The following is a 19,425-nucleotide window of genomic DNA, read 5'->3' on the forward strand; positions in this document are numbered from 1 at the left end:
ATCCCGAAAGGTAAGACTTGTAAATGAACTTTTCTGTAATGACCGTCCACTAACCCCCCAGACATCCTGAGCTACTGGGCATTCCCATAGGACATGAACTATCGATTCCTTCTCTGAACAATAAAACATACAAATATCATCAGACACAACACCCATTTTCCGCAGGTTATCTTTAGTGGGTAGGATATTGTTACAAGCTCTCCACAAAAAACCTTTGTTGGATTCGGTACTAGCAAAGCCCATATTTTCTTCCATATTTCATTACAGACAGGAGCACTAGACCCTTCCCCATTCTTTAAACCATTCCTCTCCTTCTCCAAAAAATAAGCGCTACGAACCGAAAAATCCCCATTTTTTGTTTTCCCCCAAAAAAAATCCCTGTTCAAACTTGACTGTGAAATCTTAAACAATTTAGTCCAAGATTCCTTTAATCCATATTCCTTCATCAGCCATACATCAACAAAATCATTACCGTAATTGCAAATCATGCATAGGCGCCCTTCCAAGACCCCCAGATCCATTACAAAACCACCATCGACATGATCAGGCTGTGGTGCAATTCGAAACTCCTCAGCTACAAGATCAAAAGCAACAATCATACAGTACCATTCAAACCCTCCAGGCACCACCCAATGCAAAGCACCACCAGCAAGCGCAGCATACCCTCTTCTATAAAAAAGAAGGTAACCAAGCTGAAACAGATAACGAATATAATAGGGTATGTCCTTGATTCCTCTCCAAGAGTTACTCTTCAAGCTATCACTTTGAGTTGCAGGAACTCTTACAACCCATAAAATGTTTGTCTTGTATATAATTGCTCACCCCAAATGACACTAATTTCTAGCCTCTAAAAGCCACATTATACATTAAACTATTATAAAGCATGTGAGAAGCACGTTCAATTAAAAAAATATGTGTTTTTCACATACTAAGGGACACATATCTTTCAAAAGCTAGTTTGTATGAAATTTATATTCATTCCAAAAAAGACAGAGAAAAATTTCCTATAAACTTTGTAGAAAACACCTCCAAGCTAGTTTCTAAAAGTAACATGTTCTTTAAGCATGTAAGAAACGCATGCTTTCAAACCATGTGAGAAGTATATGCCATTAAAACAAAATAAAATAAAATAAAAAAACACGTGAAAAGGATATATGTTAGTTTTAGATGTTGGTTTATAAGAAATTTCTAAACAAACCGGTCGATGGAGCTACCAAGTGTTCTCTGCTATCCTAAAACATATCAATCAATGAAATCAGAATCCATCTCATGAATCTGCCTGCAGCTTCTGTGCTAGCAAGTTCTGCATCCTTCTATTTTCGAAAGAAATATACATCCCAGCCAATGGCTCGAAGAAGACACAATCAAATACAATGCCTACTTGCGCTTTAAGAGTCAAAGCTAATGCAGGCTGAAAAATATTTAAGGTGCAAGCAAATGCATACAGAAAATGGATAGTTGTATTTGGAGAAAGAAAATCTTCGCCTCCATAGAACATTTAACCAACACAGAACTTAAAAGAGTCTAGAGAATTCCAGCAGAGATAGACATAACTCGAAATATTATTGCTGAAGCAAAGAAATTCTACATGATGTAAAATCCTATTTATCACTTCCTCCTCCATCGCTTCCTTCAACAAATTTTACACGCTATCACCATTGAGAAGAACAAGGGTTCCCACACAAATGGCCATCTCAAAGAAATTAGGCATACCACCAAACTCAACCCTCGTGCCACTTTTCTCCTCTATGTCATACCAAAAGAGATACTCATAATCCTGCTCCATCAGAACCTTCTTGCCGTCCTTCGAGTACGCCAAAGGCTTACAGTACTCAAATGTCCAAGGTACTGCGCCTTGCTCAACGGTGTAAAGACGAGCCCAAGAGCTGACTACCTCGTACTCCTTCATCACCCAAACATCGTTGCGTGTCGCAGAGACATGCACGCAAACACATATACATCCTTTCAAGACCTCCAAAATGAGTGCCGAACCATCGTCCGATTGAACCGGAATCGTATACTTTCTAAACTTTTCGGTGGCTAGATCGAAAGCCAGAAGGGTCTTTTGGTGCAGGGACCCCCAAATATCAACTAACCAATGGAAAGCACCGTTTAAGGACATCGACCTTGAATTAGAACTGGCTGAACTGAACTCTTTAGGCCATTCCTCTTCAACCGTCTTCCAAGAATGCGCTCTCAGACTATATACCTTGACTTCAATGGCACTTTTAGCATCAATCTTTCTATAGACCTCCACAACCCTCACCACCTTGTAGTCGTCGTTAACTGGGTCGTGTCCGAAGGCCACATTGGGCAGCCCAGATAGCCAGTCGGTGAATCCTACCGGCTCAAAGGGCAACTTCTTGTACCGCCGGATTAATGGGTTCCAAATCAAAATCCCTCTCCAATAGCTGTAGATGCAAACCAGTCCATTGCAGTAGTTCACGATTTGCGTGTTATGTCCTGTATCGAAAAGTGGCTGGTGAATGTTCACGAGCGCTCCGTCGAATCGGTCGTCGTCGTTGAAGCGCACTCCTAAGAAATTCAGCGGCGGTCCTTCGATGTCAATGACTATGAGATGGCGTTCTCTGTTGGCCGCAATGGAGAAGCCGAGATGAATGTTGATGAAAACTCGGCCATGGATTTGTGCGTGCCATGCCTTCGAAACGCATTGGAAACGTACCAGGCTCTTCACGGGTAATCGCAGAAGTATTTCGGTGACCAAATCCGGCGAGTGAATCGACATTTACGGAGTTTATTGTGGTGGCGGAGGAGATGAGTAACTTGGAACGCGTAGAATACTGAATACCCACTACCCAGCGGGAATTTCAATTCCCAACGGTGAACGGCCAGCAAATAGAAACAGAAATGTTCTTTCTTGATTCTTCTAACCTCTTTTTGCCACGTCCTTTCGGTGGAACGGTTTTGCATGCCCATTTTCTGTTTTCTAATAGTAAGTGGGCTTTTATTTCTTGAATTCTAACTCTAAATTCAGCTCAAGTCTTGTTTAATATTCACGAGCTTCTTGATGCAAACTAGTCGTCTTGGATGTCTTTTAAGAGTAATGTTAGGTATCATCTTTTTATCCTCTTAAAATTCTCGTAAAGCTAATGTAACTTTTAAAATCACAATTAAATTTTAGATGAATCATACTTGAATTTCGATTCAATAGTAATTTTGAAAGCCACATCAACTTTGGAAGAATTTTAGAAGGATAAAAAGATAGTACTTAGCATTACTCGTCTTTTAAAGTGCACCGAGAAGCAATCCGACAGAGGATGCTTGCGGTCGGCGCCACATTCTTGAACAATGAGTGCATTCTCGGTTGGCCGCAATGGAGAGTTCGAGATGCATGTTGATGAAAACAGGGTCGTTGATTAGATCCTACGTACCATGTCTTTGAAACGCATTGTAAACGTAAATTTAGAAAATTGAGATGAAAGTTACATTAGCTTTGAGAGAATTTTAGGAGGATAAAAAGATGGTATCTAATATTACTAGTATTTTAAAGTTCACTGAGAAGCAATCCGACGGAGGATGCTTGCGGTCGGCGCCGCATTCTTGGACGATGAGTGCGCATTATCGATTAGCCATGATGGAGAGCTCGAGATGCATGTTGATGAAAATGGTGTCGTTAATTAGATCCTACGTACCATGTCTTTGAAACGCATTGTAAATGTAAATTTAGAAAATTGAGATGAATATTTGTCTTTCCATCCTAATGGTTACTGTTCAATGTATAACAGACCCAATTGTAAATAAATAAAAGAAAACGTTTTCTTGTTAATTAATATTTTTTAGAGAGTATTCTTTATTATTTTATTTTTAAAAAAAAATATTTTATATGACATAAAATAAAAATAATTTTGAGAGTTTTATATCTTGAGTTGTTTATTATTTATTATTATTATTATTATTTTGTAAAAAAAAGTGTTATCTAACAAATGTCAATACTCCAAATGGGTGTATTGCTTTAATCGTTGGGCCTTTTGCCAAGAATGATGAGGTATGGTCCTTTTACAAGTATGGAAGGTAACATAATTTCAACTTTTTGATGTCTACTACTCTTAATACACTGCCAAAGGTCTAAAACAGCCTTTGGCCCGAGCACTAATCCTAGTGGTTGTGAAATTTGAGTCAACAAAACATACAATGCTCCAATATCATTTTGGAAGTCTCTCTTATATCATTTTTGTGTCTCTTTAAAAATGAGATAACTTTTAAAATTACTATTTGATCAAAATCCAATATTGAAATAATAATCAATCACAAGTCTAATAGTGATTTTAAAAGCCACAATATTTTTGAAGAAACAAAAAAAAATGACTTGTAACATTACTCATAAAATGGGATGGAATGGAATAAGCATTTCTATTCCTTTGTTTGGTATCAATAAATATACCTTCATTATAATTTGACCAAAATTACCAAAAAAAAAAATCCCTTTTTTAAAAACTCAAATTTAAAAAATAAAATAAATAACAATAAAATAAATTGCTTTTTCTAGAAGGTCGTCCACCCACATAAAAACCCGGGGTGGCCGCACCACCCCCGACGACACTTGGGGGGGGGGGGGGGGGGCCGTGGCCACCCCTGAGAGACTGTAGAGGTAGTCGCGACCACCTCAAACGTGAATCAAAGGTGGCAAAGGCCACCCTAGGTTCTATGGTGGGTGGCCAGCCACCCTTAAGTTTAACAGGTATTTATTTATTAATTTATTTTTAGGGTTAATGGGTTGAAAAATAATAAAAATAGATTTTTTTTGTTTTTTTGAAAAATTGTGTCTATTATTTAAGAAATAGATATTCCTCTAACTCTTTTTTTTTTTTTTTTTGAAAAAAAATATATATATTTATTCCTCTTTCTATTCCTAGGAATAAGCCACTACCAAAAAAAAAAAATTGTTATTCTATAGGAATAACCATTTCCATTCTAGAGATCTATTCTGCGAACCAAACAAATCCTAAGTCTATTATAGTAGTGCTTACTAACAGTAACATATGAACCAAGTCTATTACTTTAACTAATGGCTTTTCAATTGCATTTTCATTTATCTGATTGTCTATTCTTTCTCCATATTATTTACATATTATTTTCTTATTGTTTATGTATTTTTAAATACTAATACATTAATGCATAAAATAATAAAGAGAGATGTGGGTGGGAGAAAAAAAAAAGAAGGCATTAATGATACAAAGTAGTTCAAATGCAAAATGCATTTTGTATAGAGAATCGAATGAACACCTTGATTAAGCTTCATTGCATAATCCATTGCGAGTGCTCTTAGCAACTCAAGACACATCGGCAAAGATTCTGGTTTGGTGAAAGTTCACATCCCAAGTGCCATTTTCTTACTATGCTTCTTCAAGAAATGCTCCCTTCTTGATGTGGATGCTTCTTCCGGTGCCATTTCCATTTACTTAAAAGGACGTGTGAGAGGCCTGTTTTCTAACATATCGTGTTTGATGCACACATTAAACACAATCAAAGCAGACAAATGAATTCAACGATAAGAAATAACTTGAAAAGCATAAATCTATTGTCACCAACCAAATCAAAAAGTTCATCCTTTAAGCAAGACAGAAGCCTTAATTAGCAACACAAAGGCATAAATTGGTGATCCTCAAAAGACATTCAGGTTCCAAGATGACAACCCTTTCGTCTTGTATGGAACATCATATTCAAATATGGTAATACGGCCGGCCACGTAAACAAACACCCCACATTCACATGCTTTAAGAATTTAATCAAAATTCAAAATATATAAGGAAAGAACCATTCTTTTACTTTTAGAACAACCCTTTTCTACTAGGATAGGCTTAATTATATACTTTTAAATAGTTAAATCCACGATAATTTAACATATAAGTTGGTGTTGCTTCTCAGCTGCTCAAAATATTTGGGACAATAACTATGTAAACAGACATTCTCTCCCCATTTTTATTCCCTATATATTGTTTAGAAAAATTGGCTAATATTCAAATATGCTACTAGGAAAGCAGAGATATGATTTGCTTTTGCCGAATATATATACATTAGTAGAACTTCTGGTTCGGGCAAGGTTAAGAGTTCATTGAAGATCCATAACCATGCTAGGCAAAGATATCCTTCTTCTGTTAGTCCCATAATGCACATGATTGTAACTATTCAACAGCACAGAAATTTAAACGCAACGATGACATCACATTCACAATGATTGTCTCCTTATGACAATTTCAAGCCAACACTAACATATTGTAACTAGTGCAAATTGAAATAATCAAAGATAGAACGAAATATTACTAGAGCTAATTATAAACAAGACACAAGAGATTCTACAACAAACTTTTTCCCTGGGACACACTCATATTTTTAATTGCAACCTGTGACTTCCTTTATCAATTTCGAGGGTTAAAAAAAATGAAGAACAACTAGTATGAATCAAGGAAAATAACAAAGAAATTGTCACTCTTAGAATAAGCTAAAGGCATCGATCACCTGTCCAAAATCCCTGTTCAAACTTGACTGTGAAACCTTAAACAATTTAGTCCAAGATTCCTTTAATCCACATTCCTTCATCAGCCATACATCAACAAAATCATTACCGTAATTGCAAATCATGCATAGGCGCTCTTCCAAGACCCCCAGATCCATTACAAAACCACCATCGACATGATCAGGCTGTGGTACAATTCGAAACTCCTCAGCTACAAGATCAAAAGCAACAATCATACAGTACCATCCAAACCCTCCAGGCACCACCCAATGCAAAGCACCACCAGCAAGCGCAGCATACCCTCGTCTATAAAAAAGAAGGTAACCAAGCTGAAACAGATAACGAATATAATAGGGTATGTCCTTGATTCCTCTCCAAGAGTTACTCTTCAAGCTATAAACTTTAACATCAGCAGAGAAAAACCCATTATCACCAACAAACTGCACCATCCTCACCACCTTGTAGTCATCGCTAATGGGGTCGTGCCCAAATCCATAAAAAGTAAAACGACGAGGTTTAACATTTACATAACCTTTAGGAGCCTCAACCGGCATAACAGGCAATATCTGGTGTTTTCTCGTTGATGGGTTCCATAAAGCCATTTCTTCTTCAGCGTTACACACAGCCAACAAGCCATTGCAAGAGCCAAAAACGTCGGTTATACCCCAGATCACATTCAATGGGGGATTGAGTTCCGTGGCGGTGCGAAGCGAATCGAGCTCAACGGAGTAGAGGTACCATTTTTTGAGAACGAGGCTGAGTTTGGACTTGGTGGCAAGGGAGTGGCTAAGGTGAATCTTAATGAAATCTGGATCGTCTATTTGGGAGCACCAACGCTTGGATGCGCATCTGAACCGTAGAAGCGTCTTCACCGGAAGTTGGCATAGGATGTCGGTGATTACATCGGGCGGGAAGTTAAGGTCTAGCTTGAGGTTTGGCATATCAGACGGGGGATAAGGTTGGCTGTCTGGCTGGGTTTTGGATCGGGAGATATGAATGAAGAAGCAGTTTCTGGTGCTTTCTAGAGAGCCTTAAGGGTACGCCTTACGTGGCGACTCGTGAATGTAATAAAGTAATGATTAAAGGTTTGGCACATGAAACCACGGGAATAGGATCCTCTTTATTTCAAAATCTCTTCATTTTTTTTTATTTAGTGTATTTTGAAGGGTACTGAATTTAATGTATTACCCTTATTAAAATTTTTAAACAATACTATCCTTCAAAATGCACTAAATAAAAAAAATAAAAAAATTTTAAAATGGAAAGGATGGTTTTCCAAAACGATGGTGGTTCTATAGAAAATGAAGGATCCGCTTACATTATTAAAATAACATGTAATGCTTTTAATTTGTTTTGTCAGAAGACACCTGTCATATTTGAAAAGATTGGTGTGGAAACACAATAAAGATTGGAATGATATATTTTAATATTATTTAATAGAGTTTAGTTGAGTATGATAATATGATTTGTTTATTAATGTGTTTTTTTTTTAATAAAAAATATATATATATTATAACGTATAAGTGAAAATTGTATCATATATTAGAATTTATAATTGAGAAAACGTATTATATAATATAAATTTATTTATTTCGAAAAACTTAAAAATATTTAAAACTTAAAATGGTTGTTTAACCCCTTTAAATTTGTCGAGTGGCTATATGGTTACCCCTCCTAAGTTTTAGGTTGCCACAGCATGTGGGTGGACTCACCTCCCAATGGGTTGCCGGATGGACTAAACCCGAAAGTAAAATCCTCACCCTCGCAACTCACCACGGGTAGGATCTCTTCTTATGACCCATTGTGAAGGAGATCCTCACCCTCCGGCTCGGGATGGGTCTTTGCCACCCATTGAAGGTGGGATTTCCCATACCTCCCTTACAATGTTTAGCTTTTTTGTTTTTTAATTTTTAAATAATGTTGATCATGTAGTAGAATAATGTAGCATGGCCCATGGGAGACCCTTGTCATGCTCTACCTTGACATTATATGCTGTTAAGTTTTTAGACTAAACATGGGCCAAAAAACCAATTACATGTATAAGATGTTCAAAATAGTACTTGTGTAAACCAGTGTGACTATTTGATACCAACACAAATCGCAAGTACGAAAAAATAAGGGAACCCATGATGAGAAAAAAGGAAAGAGATTAAAAAGGCCCAAACTAAAGTTAACATGAAATTCTACCTCCCTTTTGGTTTTTGGTTCGGTGGGCAGCTCTCTTTCTTCATGACCCCACTGCGGATCAAGCATGGTCCTGTTTTAATGCCCGTACAAGTCCAGACTTGGTGGTACCTTTTGTTTTGTTTTGTTGTTTTTTTCCTAATCAGACTTGGTGGTACAAAATAACCAAGGGTTAGGATTCTTCAGCTTATTGATCTTCTTCTAGTCCCACCCTCAACTACAGACACAGCTTTGAGTCCTCTGCAACTATTGTACAAGGATACCATGCAATTCATCCTATTATGAACCACTCAATATCGATAGCAAATTTAGCAAAGCCAAAACTATTGATAGCAACCATCCACTGAGGTAAACAATTAAAATTCAACAACAATGTAATTTGCTTTATAATCGAACATCACCCACCCATTCTTAATCTGCAATCATTTATAACTAGGCCTGCACCTCAAAACCAACCTAAATGGCATCCGAATATTCTTCATGCCATTTTCTCACAGGCGAACAATTTGAAAATTCACAGCATATAGTTCAAAGTCGGTTATAACATCAAATTTCAGTTAAAGAAAAAGTAAATTCCAGCATCAAAATCGACAGATCTCAAACAACCTTGTGGATTTAGAGAGGAATACAAACATATTTCGTATATACATGCTTCAAAACCATAGTAACTACGAGTACACAACACCTTACACAATTGGACAATATATGGCATTAATCAGGAAAAAACCTGAAGAAGTATACTCATTCTAGTAAAGGCATTTGGTACACATCGTTGGGATTATTGTTTCCTCCCATCTTCAAGCATTCTCAGCTGATCAGGCATAGCTCTCTCCCTTTACTTTTCACCCTGCGAAGAATAAAGGGGCGAATATAAGTTGCTTATATGATAATAAAGTTAAAAAGAAATAGATGGGGCACCTTTTTTTTTTTTTTTTGTGAAAAGAAGGGAAGGGACTGGTAGTTGATTAAGCGAGTCTAAGAAATATTGGCTCCAGAGAGGGGCAACCTCTCGAAGGAACTAAATACCCTCTGAACTTCATTCTGAAATGTAAGTGTACGTGAAGAAGAAGGTGCCCTTAATTCGAGATGGCACACTTCCTGAAAAATGAAGACAATAATTTGATTCACCAAATCCTGCCCTAAGTACACTTAAATTGAGCATTGCAACCTTATTTTAGACCAAAAGAAGCCACTCTAGTAAGCTTTAAAAGTAAATGACAAACCAAATTCACAAAAGTACATCTTCTCCACGCTTCCGTTCATCCTTCTGTTTGCTTATAGCACCAATTTGAAGCCCTCTGACAGGAAATCATCCCTGAGAAAAAACCAAGGGCCAATTTGTCAAGCACTAAGTCACATGAAAGTATACGATATAAAATTGCACCAATTACAAGGTGGTAGGAAAACCAAACTGGGCTAGCCATCATTAAATTGTGAACCAAATCACATACACCACTACTATGAGTGACTCAGAACCAGATTATGTAAGCATGTCATGTCATCAACGTATCATCACTGTCTAATAACAAAAAACAATGCTGTTGGGTTATGTTTTGGCTCATTCGGTTTGCATGTAAAGTTGGTGAAAATGAAGCATCTCAAAGTGTTCAAAAACAGACTCTAGAAGGCCATGTCCGGACCCCTAGAAGTCAGGTCCGGACCCAGTTTCCAGAGAATTCCTGTTGAATGACCTGTCCGGACCACCAGAAGAAGGGTCCGAACACAGAAACCAACATCCCTGTTTTGATGGGCAGGTCTGGACCGCCAGAAGCTGGGTCCGGACCTGATTTCCAGAAACTGGATTTTGAAGGAGAGGTCCGGACCGCCAGAAGCTGGGTCTGGACCCCATTTCCAAAAACGATTATTGTGAAGGGAAGGTCCGGACACCAGATTGCTCATGTTCGGACATGACTGCTTTATTTTGTTTTATTTTCTATTTAAACACGATTTTGCTACATTTATATGTACGTATTTTGGAGAGCAAAATCAGGGAGCTTAGAGAGAGATATTGTTCTAGCTTATTTGAGAAGGGATTAAATACGTGAAGCCAGTCGGAGTTCCGGCGAAAGGAAATCTTATAGAAGAATTGTGCCAGATGTTCTGGAAATGGCTACTGCGGTAGAAGTTTAGGGTTAGATCACCCTCAAGTGGGTCGCTTGTCGTGTACAAGGAAGAGTAAATTGCAAAGATTTTGTAATTCTTCTTGTATTCCTTATTCTTCTTATAGTGGATTGATTTCCTGGGTTTGGCTGCTCCGGAGAGGTTTTACATTTAGAGAGTTCTCTAAATAGTTTCCTCTTCGTAACCAAATATCTGTGTTCTTGTTTTTCATTACATATCTGTATTTGGTTGATTATTAATTATTAGGTCAGATCTTATTCCGCTTAATATTTGTGAATCACCTAGACATTTGAATAGGTGTCGTTTAGAGTCGTTTTAGAATTTTCAAATGCCAACAGAGATACAATAACCTGCATAAGGAAACCAAAGACAGTCTACTGTCATTTACCTATTTTTCTTATGTTTCTCCTCTTCTAAACTCTGCTTCTTCCCATGATCTCTTCGACTCGCTGCGGCCGGGGCAAGAGTTCCGACAAAAACTTCGGCCTCAAACCAATCCGGCAAACCGCCAACACTCACATTCTCGACCCTTTTCCTCCTCAAATCGTACCACGCAAGCCTCTGATTGTCAAGCTCCAACAGAACCTCCGCACCAGTCCTGGAATAAGCCAACGGCCTCAAATACTTGTACGACCCAACAGACTCAGCTTTTGCAACCGAAAACAGCTTAGCCCAAGACTCCTTGACCCCATACTCCCTCATCACCCAAACATCGATACCAACATTTGGGTAAGTCGCTTTCATATACACGCACAGACCCAAAACGCCCACTTCAATGCGAAATCTCTCCTCCGTACACTCGGGGAATGGGACCTCCCTAAATCTCTCAACCGTCAGATCAAAAGCGACAATCAGATCACCCTCATGCTTTTTGACGTTGAACTTCCGGTTCACCACCCAATGCAAAGCACCACTCGCGAAGGTCCCCTTCTTCCACCAATAACACAGAACATAAGGCATATCCTCAGAGTCTCTCCACTCGTTCGCTCTCAGACTATAAACCTGAACTTTGGACACAAACCCTTCGTTATCCAAATTGATGAACTGCAAAATCCTCACCAGCTTGTAGTCCTCGCTCACCGGTTCGTACCCGAACCCGAATGACCGCGTGCCCAGCCAGGTCGACTCGATTCGCTCAATGGGCAAAAAGGGCAAGACTTTGTGTCTTCTGATCGATGGGTTCCACAGAGCGATGTCTTCGGCCGCGTTAGAGATGCAGATCAAGCCGTTGGTGGAGCCCAGGATTAAGATCTTATTGCTGTAGCACATCAGAGGGTAAGCGAGCAAGACGGCATCGCTTAAGGCGTCAAGGTTGATAAGATAGATCTCGGAGTCCCTCCGGATCATGATGCTGAGGTTAGAGCTTGTCTCTATGGAGTTCTTGAGGTGGAGATCAATGAAACCCGTGCTGTCGATCAGAGAGCGCAATGGCTTGGACACGGACCGGAACCGAAGAAGCGACCGGACTGGCAGCCGGCAGAGGACTTCGATAAGAATATCCGATGGCATGTCCGCCATGAACGGGTTAGTCTTCGAAGTTGATTTGTGAGCATCTAGGACTAGGGCTAGGGTTGGAACTGGCGTCAGAGCTCGAGAATGGGGGAAATTGCAGAAACTTCGCGGTGACTCACGTGAAATGCTTGAGGTAAAACGACGAGACAACGTGTAACAGGATGAGCATGGCTACTAAACAGTTACTTTCTATTATTCTGTTAAGTAGTTTTAATAGCTGTTAGTTGGCTGTTAGGTTGATTGCTGTTGGTGGTTGATTGTAATAGGCGAGAACATTAAAGACTAGAATCAGTTGTGATTTAGCCATACCTTTGAGGAATAAATGGACCAGAAGAATATATAGTTTATAGTTAGAATTTTTAAGAAAAAATTTTAAAGTAATAAATAGGCCACCAATCCACTAATCAAAAATAATAAAAAAATATTATTTTAAATTTTAAAAAAATAATAATAAAAAATTAAAAAATATTTTAAAAAAACTAAGGGTGTTTGGGGTGACCGGACCACCCATGTTGGCCTAAGGTGACCTTTAAGATTTTTTCTTAAAAATTTTAGTCATAAACTAAATATTCTCCGATCTAAAATATATAAGAAATAATCCTATTCCTAGCTTTGTAGACATTTGTTCATTCAAGAACTTAGAGGTTGAGCACCCTAGAAATGCTCATTCAATGAAAGTCTCTCCTATCTTCTTTCCCTAGCTTCCTTTTTTCCTTAGCTCGATTATCGTGTAATTCTTTCTTCCTTTCTTCCTTTCTTCCTTATTTAGAGCATTCCCAATGGAAGAGCCAAATGTTACTTTTATCTAGAATAGCTCTTCATATGTTCAAAAAACCTCCCACATTGGATGAGCAAAAAATATATGTAAAATAGATATTTGATTAGAAGAGCTAAAAAAAAAGTTAAATGTAGCAGCACTTTTTAAGGGAGCCATTTTATTTTTTAGTGTTTCTCTCTCCTGCTTTATCTTTTTCTCAAATCTTTTCTCACCTTTTTTTAAGAAATATATTTAATCGGATGTGGAGATACTTAAAAATTGCTTAGCTAAACTAGATAAAAGTGAATTTTGAAGAGCTATTTTACATAAAAATATGGCTCTTCCATTGGGAATGCTCTTAGAGTGTAATTTCTTAACAAAACGTTAAATATACCACCTTTTTTTATAAATTCTATCTAAAATTTGACAAAACGTTATGTTACCACCAATTAAAAATTAACATGCGTCCATATAATTACTTTCAAATAAAAAATAATTTTTTTAATTAAAAACATTAAAAATAATAATAAAAAAGTTTGGGGTGGCCGTAGCCGCCTCTGGCCACCCCAAGGAGCCAAAGGCACATAGATCCGGTACCTTTTGAAAGACAAAAATCAAATGATTAGATTTCAAAGACAGAACAAAGAATGAAAACATTAACCCTCAAGTAATGAAGCAATTTCAGGGCAATATCGTCCGGGAGCGAGCTCTGGGTACCCTCCGATTGCTTCATGGTTTCTCTCAGGTGCTAATTGAAAAATTTGAGGAGCAACAGGAATATATGATCGTCTAAGCTTGTGTGCCCTTGTCAAACACGGGGAAAAACTCCTTGGAACTTGTGATCTTCTATGTTTGCTTCAAACTATTGGGAACTTTTTGTTTGAATTGGATTCTATTATTGTTTCAAATCTTCAGAGACGATCTTGATACTCGGGGGAGGCAGAGATATCTTTGACGGCAAAAACTAAAGCTTAAAAAAAAAACCTTCAGAATTCTCTCTTACGTATTTACAGAAGGCAGATGATAAAATCGTCTAGAGACTGCTAGTGAAGCCACTCAATTTTTGCCAAACCAGCATATGGGTCCTTTCTATGAAGCACTTGGGGTACCAAAAGGGGTGGCTAAAACGACCATCAGACCTATTGGGGTTTTTGACCACCCCTTTGGCTTCTTGGGGTGACTTGGCCACTCCCATCTAGCCGGTTTGGGGTGGCTCTATAAAGCACGTGAGGCACCCAAAGGAACCAAAGGGGGTGGCTGAAACCACCATTAGACCTACTGGGGGTAGTTTTGGCCACCCCTTTGGCTCCTTGCGGTGGCTTGACAACCCCCATCCGGCCGTGGGGTGACCGGCCAGATGGGAGTGGCCAGGCCACCCCATGGCCAAAGGGGGTGGCCAGTCCACCCCCAAATGGCCAAAGGTGGCCCCCAATTTTTTTTTTTTAAAAAAAATATATATATAATTAAATATAATTTTTTAATATTTTTATTTTTTATAATTTTTTTTAAAAAAGTATTTTTAAAAATTAATTATATGGACACATCTCAATTTGTGATTGGTGCTGACATGACGTTTCGTCAAATTTTGGATGAAATTTAGACAGAGATATCATCTCCGTCTTTAAGCAAACCAGAAATACCTCATCTAATAAAAAGTAAACCCTAGGACGTTCCATCATTGTCTCTGATGTAAACAATTTCAAAATTCAACAACAATGTAATTTGCTCTATTATCCAACATCACCACCCATTCTTAATCTGCAATCATTTATAACTAGGTCTAAATGGCATTCGGAACAATTATTCTGCATGCCATTTTGTCACAGGCCAACAATTTGAAAATTCACAGCATATAGTTCAAAGTCAGTTATAACATCAAATTTCAGTTAAAGAAAAAGTAAATTCCAGCATCAAAATCCATAGATGTCAAACAACCTTGTGGATTTAGAGAGGAATACAAACATATTTCGTAGAAACATGCTTCAAAACCACAGTAACTACAAGTACACAACACCTTACACAAGTGGACAATATATGGCATTAATTAAGAAAAAAACCTGAAAAAGTATACTCATTCTAGTACAGGCATTTGGTACGCATCGTTGGGATTATTGTTTTCTCCCATCTTCAAGCATTCTCAGCTAATCAAGCATAGCTCTCTCCCTTCACTTTTCACCCTGCGAAGAATAAAGGGGCAAAGATAAGTTGTTTATGCGACAGTAAAGTTAAAAGAAACAGATGGAGCACCTTTTTTTTTTTTTTTTTTTTTTTTTTTTTTGTTGAAAAGAAGGGAAGGGAAGGGTGGTTGATTAAGCGAGTCTAAGAAATATTGGCTCCAGAGAGGGGCAACCTCCCCAAGGACCTAAATACCCTCTGAACCTCATTCTGAAATGTAAGTGTGAAGAAGAAGGTGCCCTTAATTCGAGATGGCACACTTCTTGAAAGAAGAAGATAATAATTTGATTCACCAAACCCTGCCCTAAAAACACTTAAATTGAGCATTGCAACCTTATTTTAGACCAAAAGAAGCAAGTTCTGCATCCTTATATTTTCGAAAGAAATGTACATCCCAGCCAATGGCACGAAGAAGACACATTGACACAATATTCAAATACAATGCCTACTTGCACTTTATGAATCAAAGCTCTGAAAAATATTTAAGGTGCAAGCTAATGCATACAGAAAATGGATAGTTGTATTTGGATAAAGAAAATCTTTGCCTCCATAGAACATTTAGCCAACACAAAACTTCAAATAGTTTAGTAAGTCTAGAGAATTCCAGCAGAGATAGACATAACTCGGAATATTGCTGAAGCAAAGAAATTCTACATGATATAAAATTCCCAAGAAAATGAGTTGTACCAAAATGGGCTCCAAAGCAGTTTTCCTTGCAATCGAATATCAAACAGCTTGTTCCTCATTTATCACTTCCTCCTCCATCGCTTCCATCAACAGATTAAGGCCATCCGCTGGATTATCATACCTAGCACAAACATAGACCAACATGAGTTAAAAACCATGTCCTTATTATTAAGCTAAAGAATTAATCAAACAAAAAATTACACTCAAATCAGTTAAAATTTTACACGCTATCACCGTCGAGAAGAACAAGGCTTCCCACACAAATGACCGTCTCAAACGAATTAGGCATACCATCCAACTCAACACTCGTGCCCCTTTTCTCCTCTATGTCATACCAAAAGAGATACTCCAAATCCTGCTCCATCAGAACCTTCTTGCCGTCTTTCGAGTACACCAAAGGTTTACAGTACTCAAAAGTCCAAGGGACTGCGCCTTGGACAATGGTGTAAAGACGAGCCCAAGAGCTGACTACCCCGTACTCCTTCATCACCCAAACATCGTTGAGTGTCACACCGACATTCAAGCAAACACATATACATCCTTTCAAGACCTCCAAACAAAGTGATGAATCGTCGTTCGATTGAACCGGAATCGTATACTTTCTGAACTTTTCGGTGGCTAGATCGAAAGCCAGAAGGGTCTCCTGGTGCAGGGACCCACTAATAGGATCAACTAACCAATGGAAAGCACCGTTTAAGGACATCGAACTCGAATAAGGACTGGCTGAACTGTACTCTTTAGGCCATTCCTCTTCAACCGTCTTCCAAGAATGCGCTCTCAAACTATATACCTTGACTTCAATGGCACTTTTAGCATCAATCTCTGTATTGAACTCTACAACCCTCATCACTTTGTAGTCGTCGTTTACTGGGTCGTGTCCAAAGGCCACATTGGGCAACCTAGACGTACAATCGGTGAATCCTACCGGCTCAAACGGCAACGTCTTGTACCGCCGGATTAATGGGTTCCAAATAACAATCCCTCTCCCATAGTCGTGGATGCAAATCAGTCCGTTGCAGTAGTTCGCGATTTGGGTGTTATGTCCTGCATTGAGAAGTGGCTGGTGAATGTTCACGAGCGCTTCTTCGAATCGATCGTCGTCGTTGAAACGCACTCCTGAGAAATTCGGCGGCATTTCTCCCTCGTGTTCCATGACTATGAGATGGTGTTCTCTGTTGGCCGCAATGGAGAAGTCGAGATGAATGTTGATGAAAACTCGGCCATTGATTTGTGCCTGCCATGGCTTCGAAACGCATTGGAAACGTACCAGGCTCTTCACCGGTAATCGCAGAAGTATTTCGGTGATCAAATCGGGCGGGAGAATCGACATTTACGGAGTTTATTGCGGTGGCGGAGGAGATGAGTAACTTGGAACGCGTAGAATACCCATTACCCAGCGGGAATTTCAACTCCCAACGGCCAGCAAATGGATCATATAAAAACAGAAATGTTCTTTCTTGATTCTTCTAACCTCTTTTCCCCATCTCTGCCAACGTGGCATTTTGCCACGTCCTTTTCGGTGGAACGGTTTTGTGAGCCCATTTTCTATTTTCTAATAGTCGTAAGTTGGCTTTAATTTCTAACTCTAAATTCAGCTCATCACCTGTTTAATTTTCTTGAGCTTCTTTATGCAATAGCCCACGATATGGGTGAACTTTCTTGGATGTCTCAGTGGCCAAAGCCCTTCTTTATTGTTTCAAAAGAGACCTTTTTTTTTTTTTTTTGGAAGGAAAATTCTTACAAATTTGATTGTATACAATATTCCCTGCAATTCAATCTTTAAAAAAGTTATATGTGTTCATATGTACATACTTAAATTAACACATCACTTTTTGAGTTGCATGAACTCCTACAGGCTACAACCCATACAATTTTTCTCTTGTATATAATTGTTTATCCCAAAGGACACAAATTTCTAGCCTCTAAAAGCGACATTATAGGTTAAACTATTAAAAAGTATGTGAGAAATACATCATATTAAATAAAATGTGTTTTTTACATGTTAAGAGATGCATCTCTTTTAAAAGCACGTCCTATTAGAATTGAGATAAATATCTGTCTTTCCATTCTAATGGTATTGTTCAATGTACAATAGACACAATGGTAAATAAATAAAAGAAATCGTTTTCTTTGTTAATATTTTTTGAGAGTATTCCTTATTTAAAAAAAATATTTTGATGTGATATAAAATACAAATAATTTTGAGAGTTTTATATCTTGAGTTGAGTTGTTTGTTATTTTTTTATTTTTTAAAAAAGTGCTATCTAGCAAATGTCAATGCTCGGAATGGGTGTATTGCTTTAAAGTCGGTTTGAGATTGTATTTGAAAAATATATTTTTTAAGTAAAAAAAAATGGACAAAGTTTTCCTCCAAACTAGGTTGGAGGAAATTCCTCTAACCTTGTCTCTAAAATTGACATGTGTCCTCAAACATGTGCTTTTCACATGTTTTTTTTAATACCCTAATTTCCACAAACTATAGTTAACTCCACCGTCAATTTCTCTCTCTCACGTTCTCTCTCTCTCTCTCTCTCTCTCTCTCACGTCCTCTCTCTCTCCTTCCCCTCCCACACGAGACCAAGCTGTCTTTCCAACCCAAAAAATCTCTTCATTGAAACTTTGCCAAGAGGTTTTTTTAAAAAAAAGAAAAGATTTTTAAGAGGGGCGATTGGGTTTTTCTTAAATTTTCAAAACCATCTATTTAACAAATAAAGATTATTCTTCAATCTGAGCATTTTTTGATGATCCCTTCAATCTGAGCATGGTAAAATTTTTTTTATGAAATTTCCAGAAAGGTTTCAATCTTTGATGATCCATTCAATCTGAGCATTTTTTGTTATCTTTTCCGACTAAAAAAAGAGAAAGTACAATTGTTATTTTTTGTTAAATTTTTAAGAAAACCCAATCAACCCTCTTAAAAATCTTTTCTTTTTAAAAAAAAAACACTCTTCCGTAAAGACGGAGAGATTTTTTGGGTTGGAAAGACAGCTTGGTCTCGTGTGGGAGGGGAAGGAGAGAGAGAGAACGTGAGAGAGAGAGAGAGAGAGAGAGAGAGAACGTGAGAGAGAGAGAAACTAACGGTGGAGTTAACTATAGTTTGTGGAAATTAGAGTATTAAAAAAAACATGTGAGAAGCACATGTTTGAGGACACATGTCAATTTTAGAGACTAAGTTGGAGGAATTTCCTCCAACCTAGTTTGGAGGAAAACTTTGTCCAAAAAAAATATACTTTTTGACAAAATCTTCATTTTTAAGTTTTTGTCAAAAGTGTGTTTTTGCTATTTTTAAGTTTTTTGAACATTTAAAATCGCTCTTTTTTTTTTTTTTTTTAATCGAACGAGTACTTTTTTATTCAAACGAATTTTTTTAGTGTTAAATGTATTTTTAAACTCCTCACGCACACTCTCAAATAGACCCTTAATCGTTGGGCCTTTTGCCAAGAATGAAGAGGTATGGTCCTTGCACAAGTATAAGAAGGTAACATAATTTCAACTTTTTGATGTCTATTCTTAA

General features: G+C 37.9%; 3 protein-coding genes and 1 pseudogene across 6 annotated transcripts; all 4 read right to left on the reverse strand.

The window, feature by feature from the left end:
- Window positions 1-1,642: 1,642 nt before the first annotated feature.
- Window positions 1,643-2,746, reverse strand: LOC132170175 (F-box protein CPR1-like). Its single transcript, XM_088512405.1, has one exon. It carries the CDS (start codon window positions 2,744-2,746, stop codon window positions 1,643-1,645), a length of 1,104 nt encoding a protein of 367 aa, XP_088368531.1.
- A 3,664-nt stretch (window positions 2,747-6,410) lies between these two features.
- Window positions 6,411-7,502, reverse strand: LOC148589975 (F-box protein CPR1 pseudogene; annotated as a pseudogene).
- Window positions 7,503-9,256: 1,754 nt separating this feature from the next.
- On the reverse strand, window positions 9,257-12,453 carry LOC132171524 (F-box protein CPR1-like). 4 transcript variants are annotated; one of them, XR_009439044.2, is made up of 4 exons: window positions 11,169-12,453; window positions 9,883-9,974; window positions 9,686-9,757; window positions 9,257-9,506 (listed from the first exon to the last, which is right to left on the reverse strand). XR_009439044.2 is itself a non-coding variant. In XM_059582858.2 (3 exons), the coding sequence occupies exons 1-2, from the start codon at window positions 12,296-12,298 to the stop codon at window positions 9,935-9,937; spliced, it is 1,170 nt and encodes a 389-aa protein (XP_059438841.2). In that variant the 5' UTR covers window positions 12,299-12,453; the 3' UTR covers window positions 9,257-9,506; window positions 9,900-9,934. The 4 variants fall into 4 exon arrangements, 1 of the variants encoding a protein (XP_059438841.2); XR_009439045.2 differs by having other exon boundaries at window positions 9,666-9,757; XR_009439043.2 differs by lacking the exon at window positions 9,686-9,757.
- Window positions 12,454-14,971: 2,518 nt separating this feature from the next.
- Window positions 14,972-17,302, reverse strand: LOC132172567 (F-box protein CPR1-like). Its single transcript, XM_059584089.2, has 3 exons — window positions 16,136-17,302; window positions 15,912-16,032; window positions 14,972-15,226 (listed from the first exon to the last, which is right to left on the reverse strand). Exons 1-2 carry the CDS (start codon window positions 17,239-17,241, stop codon window positions 15,951-15,953), a joined length of 1,188 nt encoding a protein of 395 aa, XP_059440072.2. The 5' UTR covers window positions 17,242-17,302; the 3' UTR covers window positions 14,972-15,226; window positions 15,912-15,950.
- Window positions 17,303-19,425: the final 2,123 nt, after the last annotated feature.

This window comes from Corylus avellana, chromosome 1 (genome assembly GCF_965113065.1).
Source record: "Corylus avellana chromosome 1, dhCorAvel1.hap1.2, whole genome shotgun sequence".
NCBI classification, from domain to species: Eukaryota; Viridiplantae; Streptophyta; class Magnoliopsida; order Fagales; family Betulaceae; genus Corylus; species Corylus avellana.

Bases quoted from the DNA above. Each gene is read 5' to 3' on its own strand.
- LOC132170175 (XM_088512405.1), bottom strand. From the start codon at position 2,746: ATGTCGATTCACTCGCCGGATTTGGTCACCGAAATACTTCTGCGATTA.
- LOC132171524 (XM_059582858.2), bottom strand. From the start codon at position 12,298: ATGGCGGACATGCCATCGGATATTCTTATCGAAGTCCTCTGCCGGCTG. The intron at 9,975-11,168 runs GTAAATGACAGT...GTTTTTTCTCAG, and splicing joins GAGAAACATAAGAAAAATAG to GGATGATTTCCTGTCAGAGG.
- LOC132172567 (XM_059584089.2), bottom strand. From the start codon at position 17,241: ATGTCGATTCTCCCGCCCGATTTGATCACCGAAATACTTCTGCGATTA. The intron at 16,033-16,135 runs GTAAAATTTTAA...TGTTTGTGCTAG, and splicing joins CTTCTCGACGGTGATAGCGT to GTATGATAATCCAGCGGATG.